The 24,844-nt window shown below is 36.6% G+C and overlaps 1 protein-coding gene and 1 pseudogene across 1 annotated transcript in view; both read right to left on the reverse strand.

Moving 5' to 3' along the window:
- Positions 1-3,882: 3,882 nt before the first annotated feature.
- Positions 3,883-24,844, reverse strand: part of TMPRSS12 (transmembrane serine protease 12) — a 37,257-nt gene continuing 16,295 nt past the window's right edge. Inside the window, exons 4-5 of the mRNA XM_073789292.1 lie at positions 8,025-8,167; positions 3,883-4,134 (exon numbers count right to left, since the gene is read on the reverse strand). Of these exons, the coding sequence (XP_073645393.1) occupies positions 3,883-4,134; positions 8,025-8,167 (395 nt within the window). The remainder of the gene's footprint in view (positions 4,135-8,024; positions 8,168-24,844) is intronic.
- Positions 21,404-21,987, reverse strand: LOC101323905 (large ribosomal subunit protein uL11-like; annotated as a pseudogene).

Genomic DNA, 24,844 nt, shown 5'->3' on the forward strand with positions numbered 1-24,844 from the left:
TTAGTGACGTTGAGCATCTTTACATGTGCCTCTTGGCCACCTGTCTGTTTTCTTTGGAGAGATGTCTATTTAGGTCTTCCATCCATTTTTTGATTGGGTTGTTTGTTTTTTTGATATTGAGCTGCTTGTATATTTTGGAGATTAATTCTTTGTCCATTGATTTGTTTGCAAATATTTTCTCCCATTCTGAGAGTTGTCTTTTTGTCTTGTTTATAGTTTCCTTTGCTGTGCAAAAGCTTAAGTTTAATTAGGTCCCATTTGTTTATTTTTGTTTTTATTTTCATTACTCTAGGAGATGGGTCAGAAAAGATCTTGCTGTGGTTTATGTCACAGCGTGTTTTTCCTATGTTTTCATCTAAGAGTTTTATACTGTCTGGTCTTACATTTAGGCCTTTAATATATTTTGAGTTTATTTTTGTGTATGGTGTTAGGGAGTGTTCTAATTTAATTCTTTTACATGTAGCCGTCCAGTTTTCCCAGCACCATATATTGAAGAGGCTGTCCTTTCTCCATTTTATATTCTTGCCTCCTTTGTCATAGATTAGGTGACCATAGGTGTGTGGGTTTATCTCAGGGCTTTCTATCCTGTACCATTGATCTATATTTCTGTTTTTGTGCCAGTACCATATTGTCTTGATTACTGTAGCTTTGTAGTATAGTTTGAAGTTGGGGAGCCTCATTCCTCCAGCTTCATTTTTCTTTCTCAAGATTGCTTTGGCTATTCGGGGTCTTTTGTGTTTCCATACAAATTGTAAAATTTTTTCTTCTGATTCTGTGAAGAATGTCAGTGGTAATTTGATAGGGATTGCATTGAATCTGTAGATTGCTTTGGGTAGTTTAGTCATTTTCACAATGTCAGTTCTTCCAATCCAAGAATATGGTATATTTCTCCATCTGTTTGTGTCACCTTTGATTTCTTTCATTAGTGTTTTATAGTTTTCTGAGTACAGGTCCTTTGCCTCCTTAGGTAGGTTATTCCTATGTATTTTATTCTTTTTGTTGCAATAGTAAATGACATTTTTTCCTTAATTTCCCTTTCTGATCTTTCATTGTTATAGGAATGCAAGAGATTTCTGTGCATTAATTTTGTATCCTGAAACTTTACCAAATTCATTGATTAGATCTAGTAGTTTTCTGGTGGCATTTTTAGGATTTTCTGTGTATAGCATCATGTCGTCTGCAGACAGTGACAGTTTTACTTCTTTTCCAATTTGGTTTCCTTTTATTTCTTTTTCTTCTCTGATTGCTGTGGCTAGGACTTCCAAAACTGTGTTGAATAATTGAGGCGAGAGTGGACATCCTTGTTTTGTTCCTGGTCTTTGTGGAAATGCTTTTAGTTTTTCACCATTGAGAATGATTCTTGCTGTAGGCTTGTCATCTATGGCCTCTATTATGTTGAGGTAGGTTCCCTCTATGCCCATTTTCTGGAGAGTTTTTATCATAAATGGGTGTTGAATTTTGTCAAAAGCTTTTTCTGCACCTATTGAGATGAACATATGGTTTTTATTCTTTAATTTGGTAAAATCATGTATCACATTGATTTGCATATATTGAAGAATCCTTGCATTCCTGGGATAAATCCCACTTGATCAGGGCGTATGATCCTTTTAGTGTGTTGTTGATTCTATTTGCTAGTATTTGTTGAGGATTTTTGCATCTATGTTCATCAGTGATATTGGTCTGTAATTTACTTTTTTTGTGGTATCTTTGTCTGGTTTTTGGTATCAGGGTGATGGTGGCCTTGTAGAATGAATTTGGGAGGGTTCCTCCCTCTGCAGTTTTTTGGAAGAGTTTGGGAAGGATAGGGCAATACCAGCCCCCGCCAACTGGTAACCACTAGTTCTCTCTGTGACTCTGCTTCTTTTATGTTAAAAAATAATATAATTTAAAATTTGAGTTTATAAGTAGAATGAGTCCTTTGTTCTAGTAAGTTTTTCAGATGAAAGAAATAGGGTATTTATCTAATACATAATGATCTATATAATGAAAAGGGTCGTATGAATCATGGATGGGATAATAATAACAGTAAAAACAGTAACCAGTTATTGAACACCTTCAATATATCAAGAATTTCATATAATCAACTTATTTAATCATTCACAACAGTGGTGCCAAGGAGGTATTAATAATTGTCCAAACTCTTACAGTGACCAAGTTAACAGAAAGAAATTTGAAACAAAGTCTACCTTAGATTCCAAAGTCTTATCTCTTGTGGTGGAGAGAAATGTTACATAACTGAATTCTGGTTGGCTGAAATAAGTGAACTAAGCTGGGGGAAGAGGTAAGAGGTTACAGACAGTAGCTCCTGCCTGATTACAAAGGCAGACCCAAGTAGTAAGTAGGACGGACATACCTTTGAAGTGAAAAGCAAGGGTTTTTCCTCCAGTGCTGTCGATACATTTTAGAAGAGTTTCTTAATATCAACTAATATCCAGGGCTTATCAAGTGAATCTGAATGATAGTCAGGTAGAATAAACAGGAAATGACTAATGTATTATACTGATTGCTATGAAAGCATCACCAACTAATTCCTTATAAGACCTTGTTGGTGGATAAACTAGGGTCTCCTTCAAGAAAGAACAGTCAGTATCCCCTCAGTGTTGCTCATAAGTCTATAAAAATCAGTTTTCTAGGGCTTCCCTGGTGGCGCAGTTGTTGAGGGTCCGCCTGCCGATGCAGGGGACACAGGTTCCTGCCCCGTCCGGGAAGATCCCACATGCCGCGGAGCGGCTGGGCCCGTGAGCCATGGCCGCTGAGCCTGCGTGTCCGGAGCCAGTGCTCCGCAACGGGAGAGGCCACAGCAGTGAAAGGCCCGCGTACCGCAAAAAAAAAAAAAAAAAAATCAGTTTTCTACCCCTTGAATGTTAAACCAGTAATGATCCCCAAGGGAATTAATTGATGGAAAACTAATGCTTTCAGTTAAATCCTGAAATTAGGTTAAAGCCAAGCAAAACAAAACAAAACAACAACAAAAATACATGATCTTAGCTGGTTGAATGTAAAAAAGGATGAGAAAATAATTATTTCTCCCTTACTACATGGGTTCTCCAAAGTTTAAGGGAGATGTGAGTTGATTAATAGTAGATACTAAACCAGTCAATTTTTTCTTTTGTTTTATATAATCCATATTAAAGATTAGTCATCATAAAGTTAATCCCAGGTTGGCATCCCTCCTTTCCCAGCATGCTCTTCTGTCACCTCTGCTCACAGTTAATTCCAGGGCCCAAGAAATACAGACCTTTCGCATGGGCTTCAAGAAAATAATGTTCAGAAAATAGGTTATAACGTTGCAAAAAAAAGTCACAGTATACATTTCTAAATAAAAAGTAAATTATTTGGGGATGTTTGCACCACAATTCTCTCTTGGCACAGGAAAGGAAGTATTAATATTAAATAGTTTTAATTAGAATTTGAAAAACAGGCAAATACTTACTTCTTCAAATATCCTTTGAGAACCAGAAACAAGATGATGATTCAAAAATATATATATCATACAAACAAATGTTTTTGAATAAAATAAAATCTAACTTAAAAATAAGGTTTGATTAATTTAACAAAAGAACATTTTTAAAATTATTAACTCTTTATTTTGACATTTATATACATAAAGTATATATTTAACTGAATATTTTACACAAACTCTAGGAAGGTATTCCAAATGAAAAAGTATGATTATAAAGTACAACAAGATACATCGAGGAAGCATGTGATTCAGTGCCAAATTTATAATCACTTATCTAATATGTCACAATCCTTTTATTCCAGAAAATGTCCACATGAGGACTCTAAAATGGGCAATTACTTGTCAAAAGAATAAATGATTTTCATTATGTAGAACATGGAAAGGGACACGAGGCAAAATAAAGATTCTTCAGAATTTCTTTATGGAGCTGCTAGTAAGACAACAGAACCTAAGGCTACAAGGACCTGTCCAAGCAGAATATTTATATTAAATATGCCTTCATTGCTTGCCTGGTAGAATTGATCTGTCAGCCACTTTTGGTAGAAGGAGGGCCCACTATAGACACCAGGAAAATTTTTTCGCCCACAGCCATATCCGTAACTGGTAATTCCCATTACAAAATATCGTTCATGTTCTGGTAAGTAGCACATTAATGGTCCACCACTGTCACCCTATTAAAAAAGTCCCAAAATAGTATTAGTTACTTCCACTAGTCCTTAAACAACAGTAAAGCTGAAATAAATTAATCACATTAATCATACATTTATATATATATTTTCAAAATACCTCCAACTTACAAAGAACCATAGATTTTCAGTTTTATATTCTGACTAAAACAGGAGGTATTCAGTCTGGCCTGGTGTTTAGAGGCACCATATAGCTGGTGGATAAACTTCGCACCTGCATAGTTTTGAACCAGAATACTATAAATCAAATTGTTTGAACTTTTTAGTGCAGTTACTCAGGAGAAATGTAATTTAGGAAGTGTGAAAAATACTGCAAATATTGTCTATTAGAATACTTCTGTTAATGCTGTGTGGGAAAGGTAGAACTAAGATATATAAAGGATTCATTTAGGGATGTGTGTGTGTGTCGTTTGCTAACTAGAGGACAGGAGTAAATTGGCATCTTGCAAGAGATGGCATCTTTCTAAGTGTTGACATTGGCTGGTGCAGGATAACAGGAATCAATGGCTAGTCCTCTTAATAGTATTACAAATAACAAATCTCTATCATGGTTTATACAAGACTGTTAATGCACTGAAACACCTTTACTGAGGACTGTTAATCATTCAAAACAGTAAGGACGCTGAGATAACTGTTTCAGTGCCTAAAGTATAAGGACTGTGTTTCTAAGGTGTTTGCAAATTCTCTACATAAGGTAAGCATTGAATAATTATTTTTGAAGGTAAGAATGTTTCACTTAGGAATACAATTCATAAGTGAAAGTATGTAGATTGGATTCTTTCACTCAGCACGATTTTTAAGGAAAAGGACACAGGAAAGATAGACCCTGGATTGCAGAAATCAGAATGAGTAGGAAAAGATCAGAGCATGGGACACTGTTTGGGAGTGATGTGCTGGTAGATTTAGAAGCAGTGAAGAAAAGAGGAATAAAGAAAGATTCAGAAAGCACAAGGGACAAAACAAAAAATAGATAAATTGGACTCCATAAAAAATCAAAGACTTTTGTGCTACAAATGATAACATCAGGAAAGTGAAAAGACAGTCCACAGAATGGGAGGAAATATTTGCTAACCATACATGTGGTAAAGGACTTGTATCTGGAATATGCAAAGAATGTTTGTGACTCCATAATAAAAAGATAAATAACTCAATATAAAAATGGGCAAAGGATCCGAATAGACCTTTCTCCAAAGACGATATACAAAAGACTAATAAGCACATGCAGAGATGCTCAACATCATTAGTCATTAAGTAAATACAAATTAGGGCTTCCCTGGTGGCGCAGTGGTTAAAAGTCCGCCTGCCGATGCAGGGGACACGGGTTCATGCCCCGGTCTGGGAAGATCCCACATGCCGCGGAGCGGCTGGGCCCGTGAGCAATGGCTGCTGAGCCTGCGCGTCTGGAGCCTGTGCTCCGCAGCGGGAGAGGCCACAACAGTGAGAGGCCCGCATACCGCAAAAAAAAAAAAAAAAAAAAAGACATGGAAACAACCCAAGTGTCCCTCAAGAGATGGTTGGTTTAAGAAGATGTGGTATATATATGTACTATGGAATATTACTCAGCCATAAAAAAGAATGAAATATTGCCATTTGCAGCAACATGGATGGACCTAGAGAATATCATACTAAGTGAAGTAACTCGATAGAGAAAGACAAATATATATGTTATCACTTATATGTGGAATCTAAAAAAATAATACAAATAAATCTATATACAAAACAGAAACACGACTCACAGACATAGAAAATATATATAACTGAAAAAATATATATATAACTGAATCAATTTACTGTATACCTGAAACTAATACAATATTGTAAATCAACTATATTTCAATTAAAAAAAGATAGATTGTAAGAAATGCTGTAAAGGATGTGGAGAAATTAGAACTCTCATACATTGTTGAGATGGCCAAAAAGCACATGAAAAGATGCTCAACATCACTAATTACTAGAGAAATGCAAATCAGAACTACAATGAGGTATCACCTCACACTGGTCAGAATGGCCATCGTCAAAAAAATCTACAAACAATACATTCTGGAGAGGGTGTAGAGAAAAAGGAACCCTCCTACACTGTTGGTGGGAATGTAATTGGTACAGCCACTATGCAGAACAGTATGGAGGTTCCTTAAAAAACTAAAAATAGAACTACCCTATGACCCACCAATCCCACTCCTGGGCATATATCCAGAGAAAACCATAATTTGAAAAGATACATGCACCCCAATGTTCATTGATGCACTATTTACAATAGCCAGCACATGGAAGCAACCTAAGTGTCCATTGACAGATGAATGGATAAAGATGTGGCACATACATACAACGGAATATTACTCAGCCATAAAAAAGAACAAAATAATGCCATTTGCAGCAACATGGATGGACCTAGAGATTGTCATGCTGAGTGAAGTAAGTCAGACACAGAAAGACAAATGTCATAGGATATCGCTTATATGTGGAATCTAAAAAAAGGCACAAATGAACTTATTTACAAAACAGAAATAGAGTCACAGATGTAGAAAACAAACTTATGGTTACCAGGGGATAAGGTGGGAAGAGATAAATTGGGAGATTGGGATTGACATATACACACTACTATATATAAAATAGGTAACTGATAAGAACCTGCTGTATAGCACTGTGAACTCTATACTCTGTAATGGCCTATATGGGAAAATAATCTAAAAAAAAAAAAGAGTGGATATATGTATATGTATACTGATTCACTTTGCTGTACACCTGAAACTAACACAGCATTGTAAATCAACTGTACTCCAAAAAAAACAAACAAAAAAAGAACTCTCATACATTGCTGGGTAAAAATGTAAAATGGTGCAGCCACTTGGGAATACAGTTTGGCAGTACTTCAAAATGTTAAACATTGACTCAGCAGTTCTACCCCTAGGTGAAATTTCCAAGAGAAATAAAAACATACCTACACATGGGCTTTCCTGGTGGCGCAGTGGTTGAGAGTCCGCCTGCCGATGCAGGGGACACGGGTTTGTGCCCCAGATGGGGAAGATCCCACATGCCACGGAGCGGCTGGGCCCGTGAGCCATGGCCGCTGAGCCTGCACATCCGGAGCCTGTGCTCCGCAACAGGAGAGGCCACAACAGTGAGAGGCCTGCGTACCGCAAAAAACAAAAACAAAAACAAAAAAACCTACACATAAAAACGTACACAAATGTTTATAGCCACGTTATTCATAAAAGCCAAAAAGTAGAAATAGCTCAAATGTCCATCAACGAATGAATGGATGAATAAAATGTGGCATATCCACACCATGGTATATTATTTGGCAATATATCAATGCATGCTGTAATAGAGATGAACCTTGAAAACATTATGCTAAGTAAAAGAAGCCAGTCACAAAAGACCACAAATTGAATGATTCCATTCATATGAGATTTCCGGAATAGGCAAATCTCTAGATATTAGTGGTTGCCTAGGGCTAGGGGTAGGTGAGAGGAGAATGGGGAGTGACTGCTAATGAGTAGAGTTTTTAGGGGCGGGGGGGTGACAAAAGTGATCTAAAAATTAGATTATGGTGATGGTTGCACTATTCTATAAATATACTAAAACCCCACTGGGTTGTACACTTTAAATGGGTGAATTGTATATATGTAAATTGTATCTCAATAAAAGTGGTAATGGAAAAAAAGATTCAAGGCAAATTTTGATTAAGGTTGACCATGATTGTAGAAACCAAGGAATCAGGCAAGCAAGACGATTTGGATTGTTGGAATAGTTAAAAAAGGAGAAAAACAATTTAGACTTGAGAATTAAGACTTCACCAGAAAGTGATCAAAGGACTTGTTCAAGTTCCGTTCTGTCTTTAGAAAGTATTTCTAAGGAAAATTATTTGGTCTTACCTTGCAAGTATCAACAACTCCATCTTCATCACCTGCACAAAATGAAGTGTAAGGGATTATATCCCCGTAACTCTTGTCAGAATTACAAAAACTTGGAGAAATATAATGCACTTCTGCTTCATGTAATTTTTTTGTAATATTACCTATTAACAAAAAAATACCAATAAATTATTTTGGAGAGCAGACATTTTGACAGCAATATAAAGTATTCCTGATGAACAAGTTTTCTTTCCATAGTGCCTGATTGAACAATTATGTAAAATTGTATCCATGTATTTATGTATGTATGTATGCCTAGAAAGACTGTGAAAGAAAGTTCACCAAATCTTAATGACAGTTATCTCTAGATAGTAGGAATTTCAGGTTACTTTTGTTACCTTTGCTGTCTTGTATTTCCTGGAGGTCTCACAGCAGGATCTATAGCTTTTTTTTTTTTTTAAAAAAGGGTATTTATTTATTTATATTTTATTTTGGGCTGCATTGGGTCTTTGTTCCTGCACACGGGCTGTCTCTAGTTGCAGCGAGTGGAGATGCTCTTCATTGTGGTGTGCAGGCTTCTCATTGTGGTGGCTTCTCTTGTTGCAGATCACGGTCCTAGGTGCGTGGGCTTCAGTAGTTGTGGCACGCGGGCTCAGTAGTTGTGGTTCGCAGACGCTAGAGTGCAGGCTCAGTAGTTGTGGCGAACAGGCTTAGTTGCTCCGCGGCATGTGAGATCTTCCTGGACCAGGGCTCGAACCCATGTCCCCTGCATTGGCAGGTGGATTCTTAACCACTGCGCCACCAGTATTTATAGCTTTTACAAAGTAAAACTATATAAAAATTGTCAAGGGTGAAAGAGGTAAATGCTGAGGTCTATCTTTCTTATGTTGTAAGCTGTGAATAATTTTAATTAAATTTTTAATGATGCTAAAGTCTTGAAGGATGTTGAATATGAAAATAAAACAGATTTTTAATTCATGCACTCCCCTAAATTCCCTGCTAATTCCTGAACATAAAGTGGTTCTTTGCTACAGAAAAGATAGGAAAATATAAGAACACTTCAGGTACTATTAAAGGACAGATCATTTTAAGGTTTATCCATAGAAAAGCTACTGTAACAGCAGCATCTCTTCTCATCAGCCTGTCTCAGAGTTACAGGTGTCACATGTGGTAGCTGAATATTTTGTGTGCCCCACATTCTTCCCTAGCTTTTCAAGTAATAGACATTTTACCCTTAGCTGCAAGTGGGTAAATGACCCAACTGTTCCATTCACAGAATTCCATTCTCCTGGTTGTGCTGATTGGTCTAGAGGTGACTATATTTGGTATAAAGCTAGCCAATTGGAATACTTATCCAGCATTTTAATTTTATTTTATTTTAGCAATATAGAAATACCTTTAATATCGTAAGTGAAAAATAAGTACATGAAATAGAATGCAGGCTATTATGACAGCTATATACAATTATGTAGAGAAGACCGAAAGGAAGCATATAAAATCATTTGTAACTTATTTAATGATAGTGGGATTATATATTTCCCCATCTATTTTTCAAATATTCTGCACTATTGTTATAATGTTTTAATAAAAATGTTAAATCAAAGATTATTAATAATATTCTTCACTTATTTCCAGTATGGCTGTAATGTTGGCTGTAAATATGAAACTTTCTTCCACACACCAATATTTTCAAGAATGGCATATTCTCACGCAGTATGTTTATCCAGCATTTTTAAACTGGAGCTTCCAGAGAAGAATCTGTTTCACCCTAGTCACATGACTGTTTAGCTATAAATTCAAATCAGTCTGCAGCCATAGTTCCAGACTTAAGAGGACAGGCAGCCTGAGAAAGTAAAGTCAACATACAGAGAGAATAGCAATAGGAAATAGAAATTAAATGTCTAATGGCATCCAGATTCCTGGATCAAGGCTCCTAGAGGCCAGCCTTTCTGCGCTTTATTTATTTATTTATTTATTTTGCGGTACACGGGCCTCTCACTGCTGTGGCCTCTCGCGTTGCGGAGCACAGGCTCCGGACGCGCAGGCCCAGCGGCCATGGCTCACGGGCCCAGCCGCTCCGCGGCATGTGGGATCTTCCTGGACCGGGGCACGAACCCGCGTCCCGTGCATCGGCAGGCGGACTCTCAACCACTGCACCACCAGGGAAGCCCAATGCACTTTTTAAAAAAATAATTGAAGTAGTACTAGCTGTATATAAAAAAAAATATATATATAACATATAAGTTATAGAATACAATAATGAAATGAACACGTGTAAATCTACCACCCAGTTTATGAACAATACTAATCCAGTGTGGTATTGGTATAGGGCTATTCAAAATAACCAGAGATTTTCAAAGTGAATAGGAGAGAGAGCCCAGAAGTAGATGTCTGGGTTTTCCATTTTGTTCCACTGGTCACTTAGAATATTCTTGCACAAATACAACACTGATCAATTACCATAGCTTTAGAATAAACCTTGATTTCTGGATGGCAACTTCTCCAACATTGTTTTCTTCCATAGGAGTGTCTTGGCTATTCTTAGGTCTTTTAGAATGAACTTTTTCATTGTCTTAACACTCATGTTAGGGTTTATCGTAACCTGGTGCTTTTCAGTTTTTCAGATAGAATTGACATCTTTCTTTTTTTTTTTAATAAATAAATAAATTTATTTTAAAAAAAGCCAACAACAGTAGAAACGCACCCTTGCATGGAAGGAAGTCCCTGATATCACATGAAATAGTAATTCAGAACAGTCTGTGTGATTCTGTTTATGGAAATGATGATAATATATGATCATTTTTATAGAGGAAAAATCTGGAAGACACATCCAACTTGATAGTTTTATCTCTGGAGGAACTTTTTTTTTTTAGTATTTGTTGGTTTTTTTTGTTTGTTTGTTTGTTTGTACTGCAGGTTCTTATCAGTCATCAATTTTACACACATCAGTGTATACATGTCAATCCCAATCGCCCAATTCAGCACACCACCATCCCCACCCCACCGCGGTTTTCCCCCCTTGGTGTCCATACATTTGTTCTCTACATCTGTGTCTCAACTTCTGCCCTGCAGACCAGTTCATCTGTACCATTTTTCTAGGTTCCACATACATGCGTTAATATACGATGTTTGTTTTTCTCTTTCTGACTTACTTCACTCTGTATGACAGTCTCTAAATCCATCCACGTCTCAACAAATGACTCAATTTCGTTCCTTTTTATGGCTGAGTAATATTCCATTGTATATATGTTCCACAACTTCTTTATCCATTCGTCTGTTGATGGGCATTTAGGTTGCTTCCATGACCTGGCTATTGTAAACAGCGCTGCAGTGAACATTGGGGTGCATGTGTCTTTCTGAATTACAGTTTTCTCTGGGTATATACCCAGTAGTGGGATTGCTAGGTCATATAGTAATTCTATTTTTAGTTTTTTAAGGAACCTCCATATTGTTCTTCATAGTGGCTGTATCAATTTACATTCCCACCAACAGTGCAAGAGGGTTCCCTTTTCTCCACATCCTCTCCAGCATTTGTTGTTTGTAGATTTTCTGCTGATGCCCATTGTAACTGGCGTGAGGTGATACCTCATTGTAGTTTTGATTTGCATTTCTCTACTAATTAGTGATGTTGAGCATCTTTTCATGTGCTTCTTGGCCATCTGTATGTCTTCTTTGGAGAAATGTCTATTTAGGTCTTCTGCCCATTTTTGGATTTGGTTGTTTGTTCCTTTAATATTGAGCTGCATGAGCTGTTTATATATTTTGGAGATTAATCCTTTGTCCGTTGATTCATTTGCAGTATTTTCTCCCATTCTGAGGGTTGTCTTTTCGTCTTGTTTATGGTTTCCTTTGCTGTGCAAAAGCTTTGAAGTTTTATTAGGTCCCATTTGTTTATTTTTGTTTTTATTTCCATTACTCTGGGAGGTGGATCAAAAAAGATCTTGCTGTGATTTATGTCAGAGTGTTCTTCCCATGTTTTCCTCTAAGAGTTTTATAGTGTCCAGTCTTACATTTAGGTCTCGAATCCATTTTGAGTTTATTTTTTGTATATGGTGTTAGGGAATATAGATTGACATCTTTCTGATAACTGAGTCCTCCTATTGTGGCATAAACTATACCATTTCGTTTACTTAGATATTCTTTAATGTCTTTTTTAAACGTTTCAGGATTTTTTTCTATAAAAGGCCTGCAATCTTTTGTTAGATTTGTTTTTAGCTACCTAATCATTTTGGTATTATTGTATTTGTTGACTTCCATTATCTTTTGTTACCAAGAATTGTCAAATACCCTTTATTCAGATTCACCAATTGTTTACTTTTTGTCACACTGCACTATCATTTTTATGTGTATGTGTATAAATTTTTCTGAATCATTTAAGAGTGAATGGCTGACATTGTGCCCCTATACCCTTAAATACTTCAGTGTGTACTGCTTAAGAACAAGGACATTCTTTTATATAACAACAGTACATTTATCAAGATCAGGAAATTTAACACTGGTCCAATACTATTATCCAGTTTAATCTCCATGTATTTTTAAATTTTCCAGCTATCTTTCTGTTATTGATTTATAGTTTAATTTCATTGTTTATAGTTTATTTCTAACCATTGCTTTGCTTTCTGTCTCTATGATTTGCCTATTCTGGACATGGCATCATATAAATGGAATTACACAATATGTGGGCTTTTGTGTCTGGCTTATTTCACTTAGCATAAGATTGTAGCAGGTATCAGTACTTCATTCCTTTTTATGGCTGGATGATATTTCATTGTATGAATATATCACATTTCGTTTACCCATTTATCAGTTGATGGACATTTAGATAGTATTCTTTTTTTTGCTATTATGAATAATGCTACTGTGAACATTCAAATACAGGTTTTTGTGTGGACATATGTTTTCATTTCTCTTGGGTATCTACCTAGGAGTGGAATTGCTGAGTCATAAGGTAATTTATATGTTTAAATTTTTGAAAAACTGCCAAAATGTATTCCAAGGCAGCTGCACCATTTTATATTCTTACTAGCAATGTATGAGAGTTCTAATTTCTTCACAACCTCATCAACACTTGTCTAACTTTTTTTTTTTTTTTGTCTAACTTTTTGATAAGTCATCCTTGTGGGTGTGACATCTGTTACTTTTAAAATTACATTTTCTAACTACTGATAGTGTATAGAAATGAAATAGATTTTGGTATATTGCTTTTATATCTGGCCACTTTACTAGACTCTCTTAATTCCAGTGGATTATAAATTCTTTTTTAATATAATGACATCATCTGCAAATAATGAATGTTTTGTTATTACCTTTCTAAGTCATATGTCTTCTGCATCTTTTTCTCGTGTTTCTGTACCTGGTAGAAGCTCTACTAAATATGGAATAAAAGTGGTGATAGTGGGGGAAATCACTGCTGATTTTAAAGGAAATGTTTTTCTGTAGTAATGATGTTTGCTGTAGAGGTAGATAACCTTTATCAGGTTAAGAAAGTTTCCTTCTATGTCCAGACTTAAGAGTTTTTAACAGTGTTTCTTCAGCACTATTGAGATAATCATGGGGTATTTTTTAATCCTTTAATCAGTTAATATGGTGAATTACATTAAGAAACTTCTAATATTAAACCACCCTGAATTCCTTAGATCAGTGGTCCCCAAACTTTTTGGCACCAGGGACCACCGGTTTTGTGGAAGACAGTTTTTCCATGGACCGGAAGCAGTGGGGGGAATGGTTTCGGGATGATTCAAGTGCATTACATTTATTGTGCACTTTATTTCTATTATTATCACATTGTAATATATAATGAAATAATTATACAACTGACAATAATGCAGAATCAGTGGGAGCCCTACGCTTGTTTTCACTTGCCATTCATGATAGGGTTTTGATATGAGTCTGCAAGCAATTGATTTATTATGGTCTCTGTGCAGTCAAACCTCTCTGCTAATCTGTATTTGCAGCCGCTCCCCAGCGCTAGCATCACCGCCTCAGCTCCACCTCAGATCATCAAACGTTAGATTCTCATAAGGAGCACGCAGCCTAGATCCCTCACATGCGCAGTTCACGGTAGGGTTTGCACTCCTATGAGAATCTAATGCCACCGCTGATCTGACAGGAGGCGGAGCTCAGGTAGTAATGTGAGTGATGCGGAGCGGCTGTAAATACAGATGAAGCTTGGCTCGCTTACCCGCCGCTCACCTCCTGCTGTGCAGCCCGGTTCCTAACAGGCCACGGACCGGCACCAGCCTGTGGCCCAGGGGTAGGGGACCCCTGCCTTAGTTAAACTCACCTTGGTTATGTGGAATTCTGTTTATACTATTCTTTTTTAAAATTAATTAATTAATTAAATTTTTTGTTTATACTATTCTTGATAGATTTGGTGTGTTAATAATTTGGAATGTCCACATTTATGATACTGGCATTTCTTGTACTATACTTACTTAATTTGGGCATCAAGATGATTATTATCCTCATACACTGAGTCGGGGTATGTTCTCTTTTTTTGGATTTTTTATGAAGATATTTATATAATACTTAAATAATTGCTGGTAATTATGGTTGACTCACTTGTTCTGAGTTCTGGTGTTTTATTTTTGAAAAAAATTTAATTACGGATTAAGTTCTTTTACTGTTTAAAGGACTATTCTTATTTAGTTAGTCAGTTTGGGTTAGTTAGAATTTTCTAGGAATTTATCCATTTTGTTTAAGTATTAAAATTGAGAGCATAACATTGTTTAAAGTATTATTTTAAAAAATTATTTATTTATTTATTTAGGCTGTGCCAGGTCTTAGTTGTGGCGTGTGGGATCTTCCTTGCGGCATGTGGAATCTTTTAGTTGCAGCATGTGGACTTATTAGTTGTGGCATGTGGACTCTTAGTTGTGGCATGCGGGATCTAGTTGTCTGACCAGGGATCAAACCCAGGCCCCCTGCATTGGGAGTGTGGATTCTTACCCACTGGACCACCAGGGAAGTCCCTAAAGTATTATTTTTTAATTCATAATATTATTTATATTTGTGCCTTCTCTCCTTTTCTCATCAATCTTACCAGGGGTTTGTGGTTTTTTCAAAGATCTAGATTTTGGCCTTGTTGGTCCTCTTTTTTTCTGATTTTATTTTATTTTCATTAATTGTTGTGCTTATCTTTATTTCTTTTCTTCTGCTTTCTATGGGTCATGTAATATTCTTTTAACCTTTATAAAGGTGGACATTTAATGTATAACATTCAGCCTTTCTTCTTTATTAGGCTGAATATTCTAGGTCAAATATTTGCTCTTCCGTATGGCTGAACCTAAAAGTTTTAAAGCTTTATTATTTTTATTTTATTTATTTATTATCTTTGGCTGCATCAGGTCTTAGTTGTGGCATGCGGGATCTTTGTTGAGGCATGTGGGATTTTCCGTTGTGGCGCACAGGCTTCTCTCTAGTTGTGGTATGCGTGTTTTCTCTCTCTAGCTGTGGCAGGTGGGCTCCAGAGCACGTGGGCTCTGTATTTGCAGCACGTGGGCTCTCTAGTTGAGGTGTACTGGCTCGGTAGTTGTGGCGCGTGGGCTTAGTTGCCCTGCGGCATGTGGGCTCTTAGTTCCCCAACCAGGTATCGAACCCGTGTCCCCTGCATTGGAAGGCGAATTCTTTACCACTGGACCACGAGGGAAGTCCCTAAAGCTTTAAGTGTCCCTTTATGTAGTACCTTACTTGCAGCACTGAAGTTTTGCTATGTGGTATATACATTACTATTCAGTTATAAGGATTTTAGATGATTATGATTTCTTCTTTGATATAGGAGTTATTTAGCAGTATATGTTGAATTTTCCAAATGTGTGGTTTGAAAAAGTTTTTTTCTCATTTTTTAAAAAGCTTTATTGATGTTTAATTTACATAGCATAAAATTCTCACAGTGTAAGCACGCAGTTCAAAGATTTTTGTAAATTTATACAAGCCCCACATCTAATTTTAGGATACTTCCTTCACTCCAAAGAGTCCTCCTCCCGTGCCCATTTGCAGTCAGTTCTCACCTCCAGCCCCACACTCAGGAAATGATGGTTATGATTTCTGTCTGTGTAGGTTTGCCTTTTCTAGAAATTTTGTGTAAATAAATCAGTTGGTTATAAATATAAGTTGGGTTTTGTTTTGGACTCTGTATTGTGTTCCATTGATCTCTGTGCTATTTTTAAACAACCAGCACAGCAGAAATACAAAGGATCATAAGAGACTACTACAGGCAACTATACACCAATAAAATGGACAACGTAGAAGAAATGGACAAATTCTTAGAAAGGTACAATCTCCCAAGACTGAACCAAAAAGAAATAGAAAATCTGAATTACCGTACTGAAATTGAATCAGTAATTTTAAAACTCCCAACAAACCAAAGTACAGGACCAGATGGCTTCACAGGTGAATGCTACCAAACATTTAAAGAAGAGTTAACATCTGTCCTTCTGAAACTATTCCAGGAACTTGCAGAGGAAGGAACACTTCCAAACTCACTCTGTGAGGCTCCATCACCCTAATACCAAAACCAGATGAAGATATCACAAAAAAAGAAAATTACAGGCCAGTATCACTGATGAACATAGATACAAAAATCCTCAACAAAATACTAGCAAACAGAATCCAACAATACATTAAGAGGGTTATACACCATGACCAAGTGGGATTTATCCCAGGAATGCAAGGATTTTTCAGTACCCACAAATCAATCAATGTGATACACCACAGTGACAAACTGAAGAATAAAAACAATATGATCATCTCAATAGATGCAGAAAAAGCTTTTGATAAAATTCAACATCAATTTACAATAAGGACTCTCCAGAAAGTGGTCATAGAGGAAACATACCTCAATATAATAAAGACCATATATGACAAACCCACAACTAACATCATACTCAATGGTGAAATGCTAAAAGCATTCCCTCTAAGATCAAGAACAAGACAAGGATGCCCACTCTTGCCACTTTTATTCACCATAGTTTTGGAAATCCTAGCCACAGCAATTAAAGAAAAAATAAAAGTAATCCAAATTGGAAAGGAAGAAGTAAAACTGTCATTGTCTGCAGGTGGCATGATACTATATATAGAACATTCTAAAGATGCTACCAGAAAACAAACCAATACCATACAGTCTTGATGGCTATAGTTTTTAGTATATTTTGAAATTAGGTAGAGTAACTCTTTCAGCTTTGTTGTTCTTCAAAAATTTTTGGCTATTCTAGGTTCTTTGCCTTTCCATATACATTTTAGGATCAGCTTGTCAAATTGTATGAAAAACCTTGCTGGGATTTTGATAGAGAGTGCATTGAATATATAGGTCAATCTGGGGATAATTGCCATATTAACAATATTGAGTCTTCGAATCCATGGATGTGGTATGTCTTTCCATTTATTAGGTCTTCTTTGATTTCTGTATGTAATGTTTTGTAGCTTTCAGTATACAGGTCTTGCACATCTTTTATTGACTACAATGAGTCTAGGTGTGGATCTCTTTTTTTAATCTTAATTGGGGTTTATTGAGCTTCTTTTATAAATTAAGGGGTTTTTTCATGAAATTTAGGCAGTTTGGGGCCATATTTTCTTCAAATATTTTTTCTTCCCCATTTTTCCTTTCCTCCCTTTCCAGAAATCTCGTTATATGTATGTTGGTACATTTGGTGTTGTGCCACAGGTCTCTGAGTGTCTGTTTTTTTTCAAAAATATTTTCTCTATTTTCTCCAGATGAGATTATTTCTATTGCTGTAGTTTAAGTTCACAGATTCTTTCTTGTGCCATCTCAAATCTCTAGAATTTCCATTTGGTTCTTTTTAAAATTGTCTATTTCTCCACAGACATTCCCCATTTGGTAAGTCATTGTCATCACATTTTTCTTTAATTCCTTGAACAATAATTCCTTGAACAATAATTTCTTTTAACTTGTTGAACATATTTAAAGAGCTTCTTTGAAATCTTCGTCTGCTGTATGCAACATCTAAACCTATTCAGAGTCAGTTTCTATTGACTACTATTTTCCCCTGAGTATATGTCAGTGGGGTTTTTTTTGTTTGTTTGTTTTTTATGATGTCTTACAATATTTTTGTTAAACTGGACATTTTAGATTAATGTATTGCAACAACTCTGGGTTTTGATTCCCTTTTCAACAATATTGTTGTAATTTTTAAAATAACTTGCCTGGACCTAAATTGTGTAATCTGTCTCCCCCACATTGCGTGATTGTTGATGTCTCTGCTCAGTTTTTTAATTCTGATTTTTTTTTTTTTAACTTCTTTTGGCCATGCCTTGCAGCATGTGGGATCTTAGTTCCCCGACCAGGGATCAAACCCATGTCCCCTGCATTGGAAGCGCAGAGTCTTAACCACTGGACTGCCAGGGAAGTCCCTTTTAATTCTGATTTTTACCTTTTAACCTGGCTTCATAGAGCTTTCCCATGTGTCTGCATAGTTTACTGGTCAGTTAATGATTTAAACTTTCATCCTCTGCTGATGGATCTGTGTGTGGGTTGGGGAGTGCATTCAAAGTTCAGTCAGATTTCAAATCTACCTTGGTTTTCACTTTATGGTAAGCTGTCTCAGATTTTTTCCCACACATGTATACATGTATGTTTCCCAGTAAGCCAAGGATGTTTGGAGAGCTTATCTAGCCATTCTATAGCTGTCTCATTTTCAGGTTCTTCCTGTCAGATTTCTGACTGTTCCACTCCTGGCTGCATCTAGGACCTCAATCCCAGAACAGCAGAGCTGTGGGTTTCCCCCATTCATCTCTTGCTGAGTCTAATACTTTTTTAAAAATTTATTTATTTATTTTTTCGATACCTGGGCCTCTTACTGCTGTGGCTTCTCCCGTTGCGGAGCACAGGCTCCGGACGCGTAGGCTCAGCGGCCATGGCTCACGGGCCCAGCCACTCCGCAGCATGTGGGATCTTCCCGGACTGGGGCACGAACCCATGTCCCCTGCATCGGCAGGTGGATTCTCAACCACTGCGCCACCAGGGAAGCCCTAAATTTATTTTTAAAAATTTTATTTAGTTTTTTGAGTCTACTACTTTTATTGACAGTGCTGCTAGACTGGATTATCAACTACTGCTCTAAATCAAGTCCATCTCCTCTGGTACCAAGATCCTTTTTCCTCATGATCCTGGTAAAACTGTTGCACTGACTGATCTGAGAGGGGAGTTAGGAGCAGCCACAAGCAAGAAAACTACAAATTCCTCTTTTTACCCAAATTTCTAGCTGCTTATAATAAACAAATACTCTTCAATTTATTGTGCATTTTGGTTGATTTCCAGGGCTCTGAAATGGTTGCTTTTGACAATTTTTGTCCATTTTATACTTACATTGGGGGAAGAGGATTTTCCAACTCCTTATTCCATCATAGCCAAAATTCCCATCTCTCTTATTGCTAAAATAATTGTAATCAGAGTATATAGTCTGTACATTACCTATTCTTTGAATTTTGAGATTTGCTATATGGCCTAGTAAGTGGTCAATTTTTATAAAGTTTCCACCTGTACTTGAAAAGATGAAATTCTCTGATTTTGGGATGCAGAATTTTCTGATTTGGCTATTAAATCAAGCCTCCTACTTCAAGCATTATAAATCTTTACTAATTTTTCATCTGCTTAATATGCCAATAATAAAAAAGAGAGTTGTGTTAAAATTCCCTCCTATCATAGGGAAGTTATAATGTTTGCCATACAGTTCTATCTATTTCTCTTTACTGTTATCTGGGTCCTAGTTATTAGCCTCACAAGTCTAGAACTGTGCTATCTTCCTGGTGAGTTGAATCATTTCTAAACATATAATGACCTTCTTCACCCCTAATAATTCTTTTATCTTAAAGTCTATTTTGTCTGCTGTTTGTATAGCAATACCAGCTTTCTTTTAATTAGAATTTGCTTGGTATATTTCTTTCCTATTGTTTTACTTCAATCCTTCCATATTGTTACATTTTAAGTATGGCTTGCTAAAGTAAGCTGAATTTCCTGCTTCCTAATCTGATTATCTTTATTTTAACTAGTGATGTGGTCCATTAACATTTATTATGATTATGGATGTATTTGGGCTTGTTTCTAATGCCTTATATAGTTTTATTTTTCTTATGCTTCTTATTTCTCCTTTCTTGATTTTTTTAATTGAGATTTTATTTGCCTTTATGTTCTTATTCCTTTTGTTTCTACTGGTTTACAAGCTGTATCCTCTATTTCTGTTATTGAAATTTGACCATTCATGCTTAAAATCTAATGTTAATCAGTATTTTAACACTTTTCCTGAATAATACAAGGACCTGAGACCACTTTAACTCTGGTTACCCATTCTGAAGTACATGCTTTTTTCCAATTATTTAAATATCTTTTTTAAAATTCCACAGAATATGCAATGTTTTTATTTTATTCCAAGGTTTCTCCGTTTTGGCACTATTGACAGTTTAGGCCAGATAACGCTTTGTTCTGGAAGGTACGAGTACTCTCCTGGGTATTGAAGGATGATGAGCAGCATCTCTGGCTTCTACCCACTAAGAACCAGTAGCATGCTTATCCCCTGCCCAACGGTAAAACCAGAATTTTCTACAGACATTACCAAATGTTCCCTGGGGGCAAAAGTGCCCTCAGTTGAGAACCAATGTTGTATACAGACAATGTTTACTTACAGTTACCTATGATTTTAGCTATTTCTTTGCTCACTTCTCTTTTTTAATTTTTATTTTAATTAATTAATTAATTAATTTGGCTGCACCATGCGGCTTGTGGGATCTCAGTTCCCTGACCAGGAATTGAACCCAGGCCACGGCAGTGAAAGCCCGGAATCATTTTGCTCGCTTCTTTCATTTCATACCTCCCTTTTGGCAGCATTGGCATCGTTTTCTTTCTCTCTGATATATTTCTTATTTCCTCTGTGAAAAATTATTGGTAGTAAATAGTTTTGTTCACTCTTATTTTTGAATGATAATTTTATTGGATACACAATTGTAGGTTCATAGTTCTGTCCTCTCAGTAATTTGATCATGATATCTTATTGTAGTTTGACTGTCATTATTGCTATTGAGAAGTTTTCTGAAAGCCAATCTCTAGTTATTGTATACGGATTTCTCTTTTATCTCTGGCTGTATTCAGCTCTTCTCTTTGTTTTTTCTCTTCTACAGTTTCATTACACTGTATGAAAAGGGATTACATTTTGTTTTGGCTCATGTTGTGCTTACTGTAGTATCTAGATTCATGTTGTCTTTCATCAGTGATAGAAAAATTTCAACCCAAATCCATTGAATATTGCCTCTCCTCTATTCTCTTCATTTGTTCTCTCTAGTGCTCTCATTAGGTGTATATTTGACTTTCTTTTACTTGACTTTCTCTCTCTCTCTCTTTTTATTTTTGGTTGTCAAATAACCCTTTATTAAATTATTTTTCTTTGCAGTTCTTAACTAGCTGGACATTCCATCACACCACTGTTGATGTCATCTGTGATGTCGTAAGGGTGGTGGCCATCAACATTGCAGCCCACAGACTGGGCAGTTCCCAGGATCTCTTGAATGGTTCCAGAGCGTTCTCTAGCTAAAGATCAATGCCTCATCTGTCAGGCATTGTTGACAATCTAATCAAAAGTGATGTTTCCACTATGCTTAATGTTTCTCTGCTTCTTTCTGTCTCTTGGCGGTTCCTCAAGGGCTTTGATGATCAGGGAAGAGGCAGAAGGTATCACCTCAATCTGGGCCTGTCTATTTTGAATGGTCAGTTTCATTGTAATCCTCAGACCCTTCCAATCACCAGTTGCCGTGGAGCAACTTGGATGCCTTGGATGTCATCACCAACCTTTTTTGTAGAGAGACCCAGGGGGCCGATCTTGGGGGCCAGGGCAGATGTGGCACCAATCTCCCCACTGGTGCACCTCAGGTATACGGCTTTGATCTCGCTGGGGTCGAACTTAGGCGGCATGGTGGAGGCCTCTGGTGTCGGATGAAACCAGATTCAGGATGACTGAAGAAAGTTGCACCTTGGCCTCCTCCGAGCCAAGAGCCAAAAGCTCTTTCTCTTTATTTTCTCTGTGCCACAGTCTAGGCACTTCTTCAGATACATCTCTGATTCACAGATTCTCTCTTCAGATGAGTCTAATAGGATGTTTATTTCATCCAGTGAGTTTTAAACTTAGGCAATTACGTTTTTCATTTATAAAGATTCTATTTGGTTCTCTTTTAAATCTGCCTGATCACTCTAGATCATCTATCGCTCATTTTTAATTCTACTCTTTTATTTCTTTAAACAATTCACATATACTAATTTTATATTCTATACCTAAAATATTAATATCTGAGATCTTTGGGGGGGCTTTATCAGTTATTTAATTTCTGTTGACTTTCATAATTATGATTTGTTTCCTTATGTGTTTAGTGAACTTTGACTGTGAACTGATATTTAGCTGATTTTAATCTGGGAATCCTAAGTTCCTTCTGACTTGGTACTACTTTAGCCATTGAATTTATTTCAATTATTGTATTTTTTAATTGTCACAGTTACGTGGTTCTTTTTCACATCTCTTTTCATTTTTTAAGCACATCTTTTATTCTTGTAATATCAATATATTAAACATTTAAAAAAATATTTATGTATTTATTTGGCTACACCAGGTCTTAGTTGCAGCACGTGGGATCTTTGCTGCTGCATGCAGGATCTTTAGTTGTGGCATTCTGGAACTTTAGTTGCAGCATGAGAACTCTTAGTTGCGGCATGTGGGATCCAGTTCCCTGGCCAGGGGTCAAACCTTGGCCCCCTGTATTGGGAGCACAGAGCCTTAGCCACCGGACCACGAGGGAAGTCCCATTAAACATTAAAATATATTATCTGATGATTCTGGTATCTGAAATCTTTGTAGGTCTTATTCTGATGTCTGTTGTGCCTTGTTTCCTTTGGTGTTTAGCAATTTAAAAAATTATAATCCATTTTCTTTGAAACTTTGGTGAAGTTCTTTGAGGTTTCAGATGACATTGGGTTTCTACACAAATTATTGGCATTTGATTCTCTCAGGCACCTAGAGAACATTAACAGTCTAGGAACTACTTAAACTAAATTCTAACCTTGAGGCTTTCTAGTCTACTCAGAGTGATTTGGGGCATATGAGTGGTATTTGTAGTTACATATTTTCTGGGAAAATTTCTTCATTTTTTGCCTTCCATTAAGCAGTTTTCCTAGCAATCCCGGGGGTGGGGTGGGGGTTGAGGATGCTTTTGTTATATATGATTCATTTTTTAAAAAAACTTTATTTACTAATAATTATAGTTAACAGGAAGTTGCAAAGCAAGTACAGTGAGGGTCAGTGTAATCTTTACCCAGTTTCCTATAATGGTTCTATCTGTATTATTGAAGTACAATATCAAAACCAAGAAATTGACACTGGAACAATTGTGTGTGTGTGTGTGTGTGTGTGTGTGTGTGTGTGTGTGTGTGTGTGTGTGTGTCGTTCTACACCATTTTATGGCATATGTAGATTCATGTAATCACCACCACAATCAAGATACAGAACTATTGCATCGTCACAAAGATCTCCATGCTATCTAACCTTCTTACCCTACAGCGATCAGTAATCTCTTCTCCATCTTTATAATTTTGTCCTTTTGTGAATGTTGTATAAATGGAATCACACAGTATGTGACCTTTTGAAAATTGCTTCTTTTCACTAAGCATAATGCACTTGTGACCCATCTAAGTTGTTGTGTATATCAATAGTAAATTCCTATTAACTGCTTAGTAATGTTTCATATTAAGGATATACTGCAGTGTATTTAATCATTCACTTACTGAAGGACGTTTAGGTTTTTCTAGTTTGGGGATATTACAAGTAAAGCTTTTATGAACATCTGTGAACAGGTTTTTGTGTGGACTTATGTTTTCATTTCTCTGGGATAAATGCCTAGGAGTGTGATTGCTGGGTTATATCGTAAGTGTATGTATGTTCACATATGTTTTTAAGAAACTGTATCTCTGCTGTTCCATGGTTACACACTTAGAATTGCTGTGTCTCCTTGGTGGATTTACCCTTATAATTATGTTATGTTCTTCACTGTCCCTGGTAATTTTCTTTGCTCTTAAGTCTACTTTATCTGATATTAATGTAGCCAGTTCTGCTTTCTTTTCCTTTTTTCCCCCCATTCCAGCTTTTCTTTTGATTAATGTTACCATGGTATGTCTTTTGCCATCCTTTTACTTACTTTTTTTTAAAATATTTATTTATTTATTTGGTTGTGCCAGGTCTTAGTTGCAGCAGGTGTGCTCCTTAGTTGCGGCTCGCCAGCTCCTTAGTTCTGGCATGCGAACTCTTAGTTGTGGCATGCATGTGGGGTCAGTTTCCTGACCAGGGATTGAACCCAGGCCCCCTGCATTGGGAGCACAGAGTCTTAACCACTGTGCCACCAGGGAAGTCCCCATCCTTTTACTTTCAATCTACCTATATCATATTTGAAATGAACTATGTATGTATGAACTATGCAGCTAGGTCTTGAGTCTGACTCAGTTTTAGAGTACAGCCCTGAAGCTCCAGCTTTATGAGTGTCTCCCCACACACACTCAAGCAGGCTTTGTTCTTCAAGCCTCTGAAGGCCTATGAAACCACAGAAATCAATATTGAATGTTACCAATTTGACAAATACCCTTAAGATGAAAGGCAGCTTTTGTGCTCCAGTTATCTAAGTTCCTGTCTTCACACTCAGTCCTTGACCTATGCATTTTCTCTTTAATAATTTTCAGTGGGAAGGTTGGTGTGTGCATGTAATCTGCCATGTTGCTGGAGAGCCAATATAATCCTCAAAACAACTCTCTGATAAGGTATTATTGCTCTCATCTTACAGATCATGAAAATGTATGACATTGT

This window comes from Tursiops truncatus, chromosome 11 (assembly GCF_011762595.2).
Source record: "Tursiops truncatus isolate mTurTru1 chromosome 11, mTurTru1.mat.Y, whole genome shotgun sequence".
In the NCBI taxonomy this organism is placed as follows: domain Eukaryota; kingdom Metazoa; phylum Chordata; class Mammalia; order Artiodactyla; family Delphinidae; genus Tursiops; species Tursiops truncatus.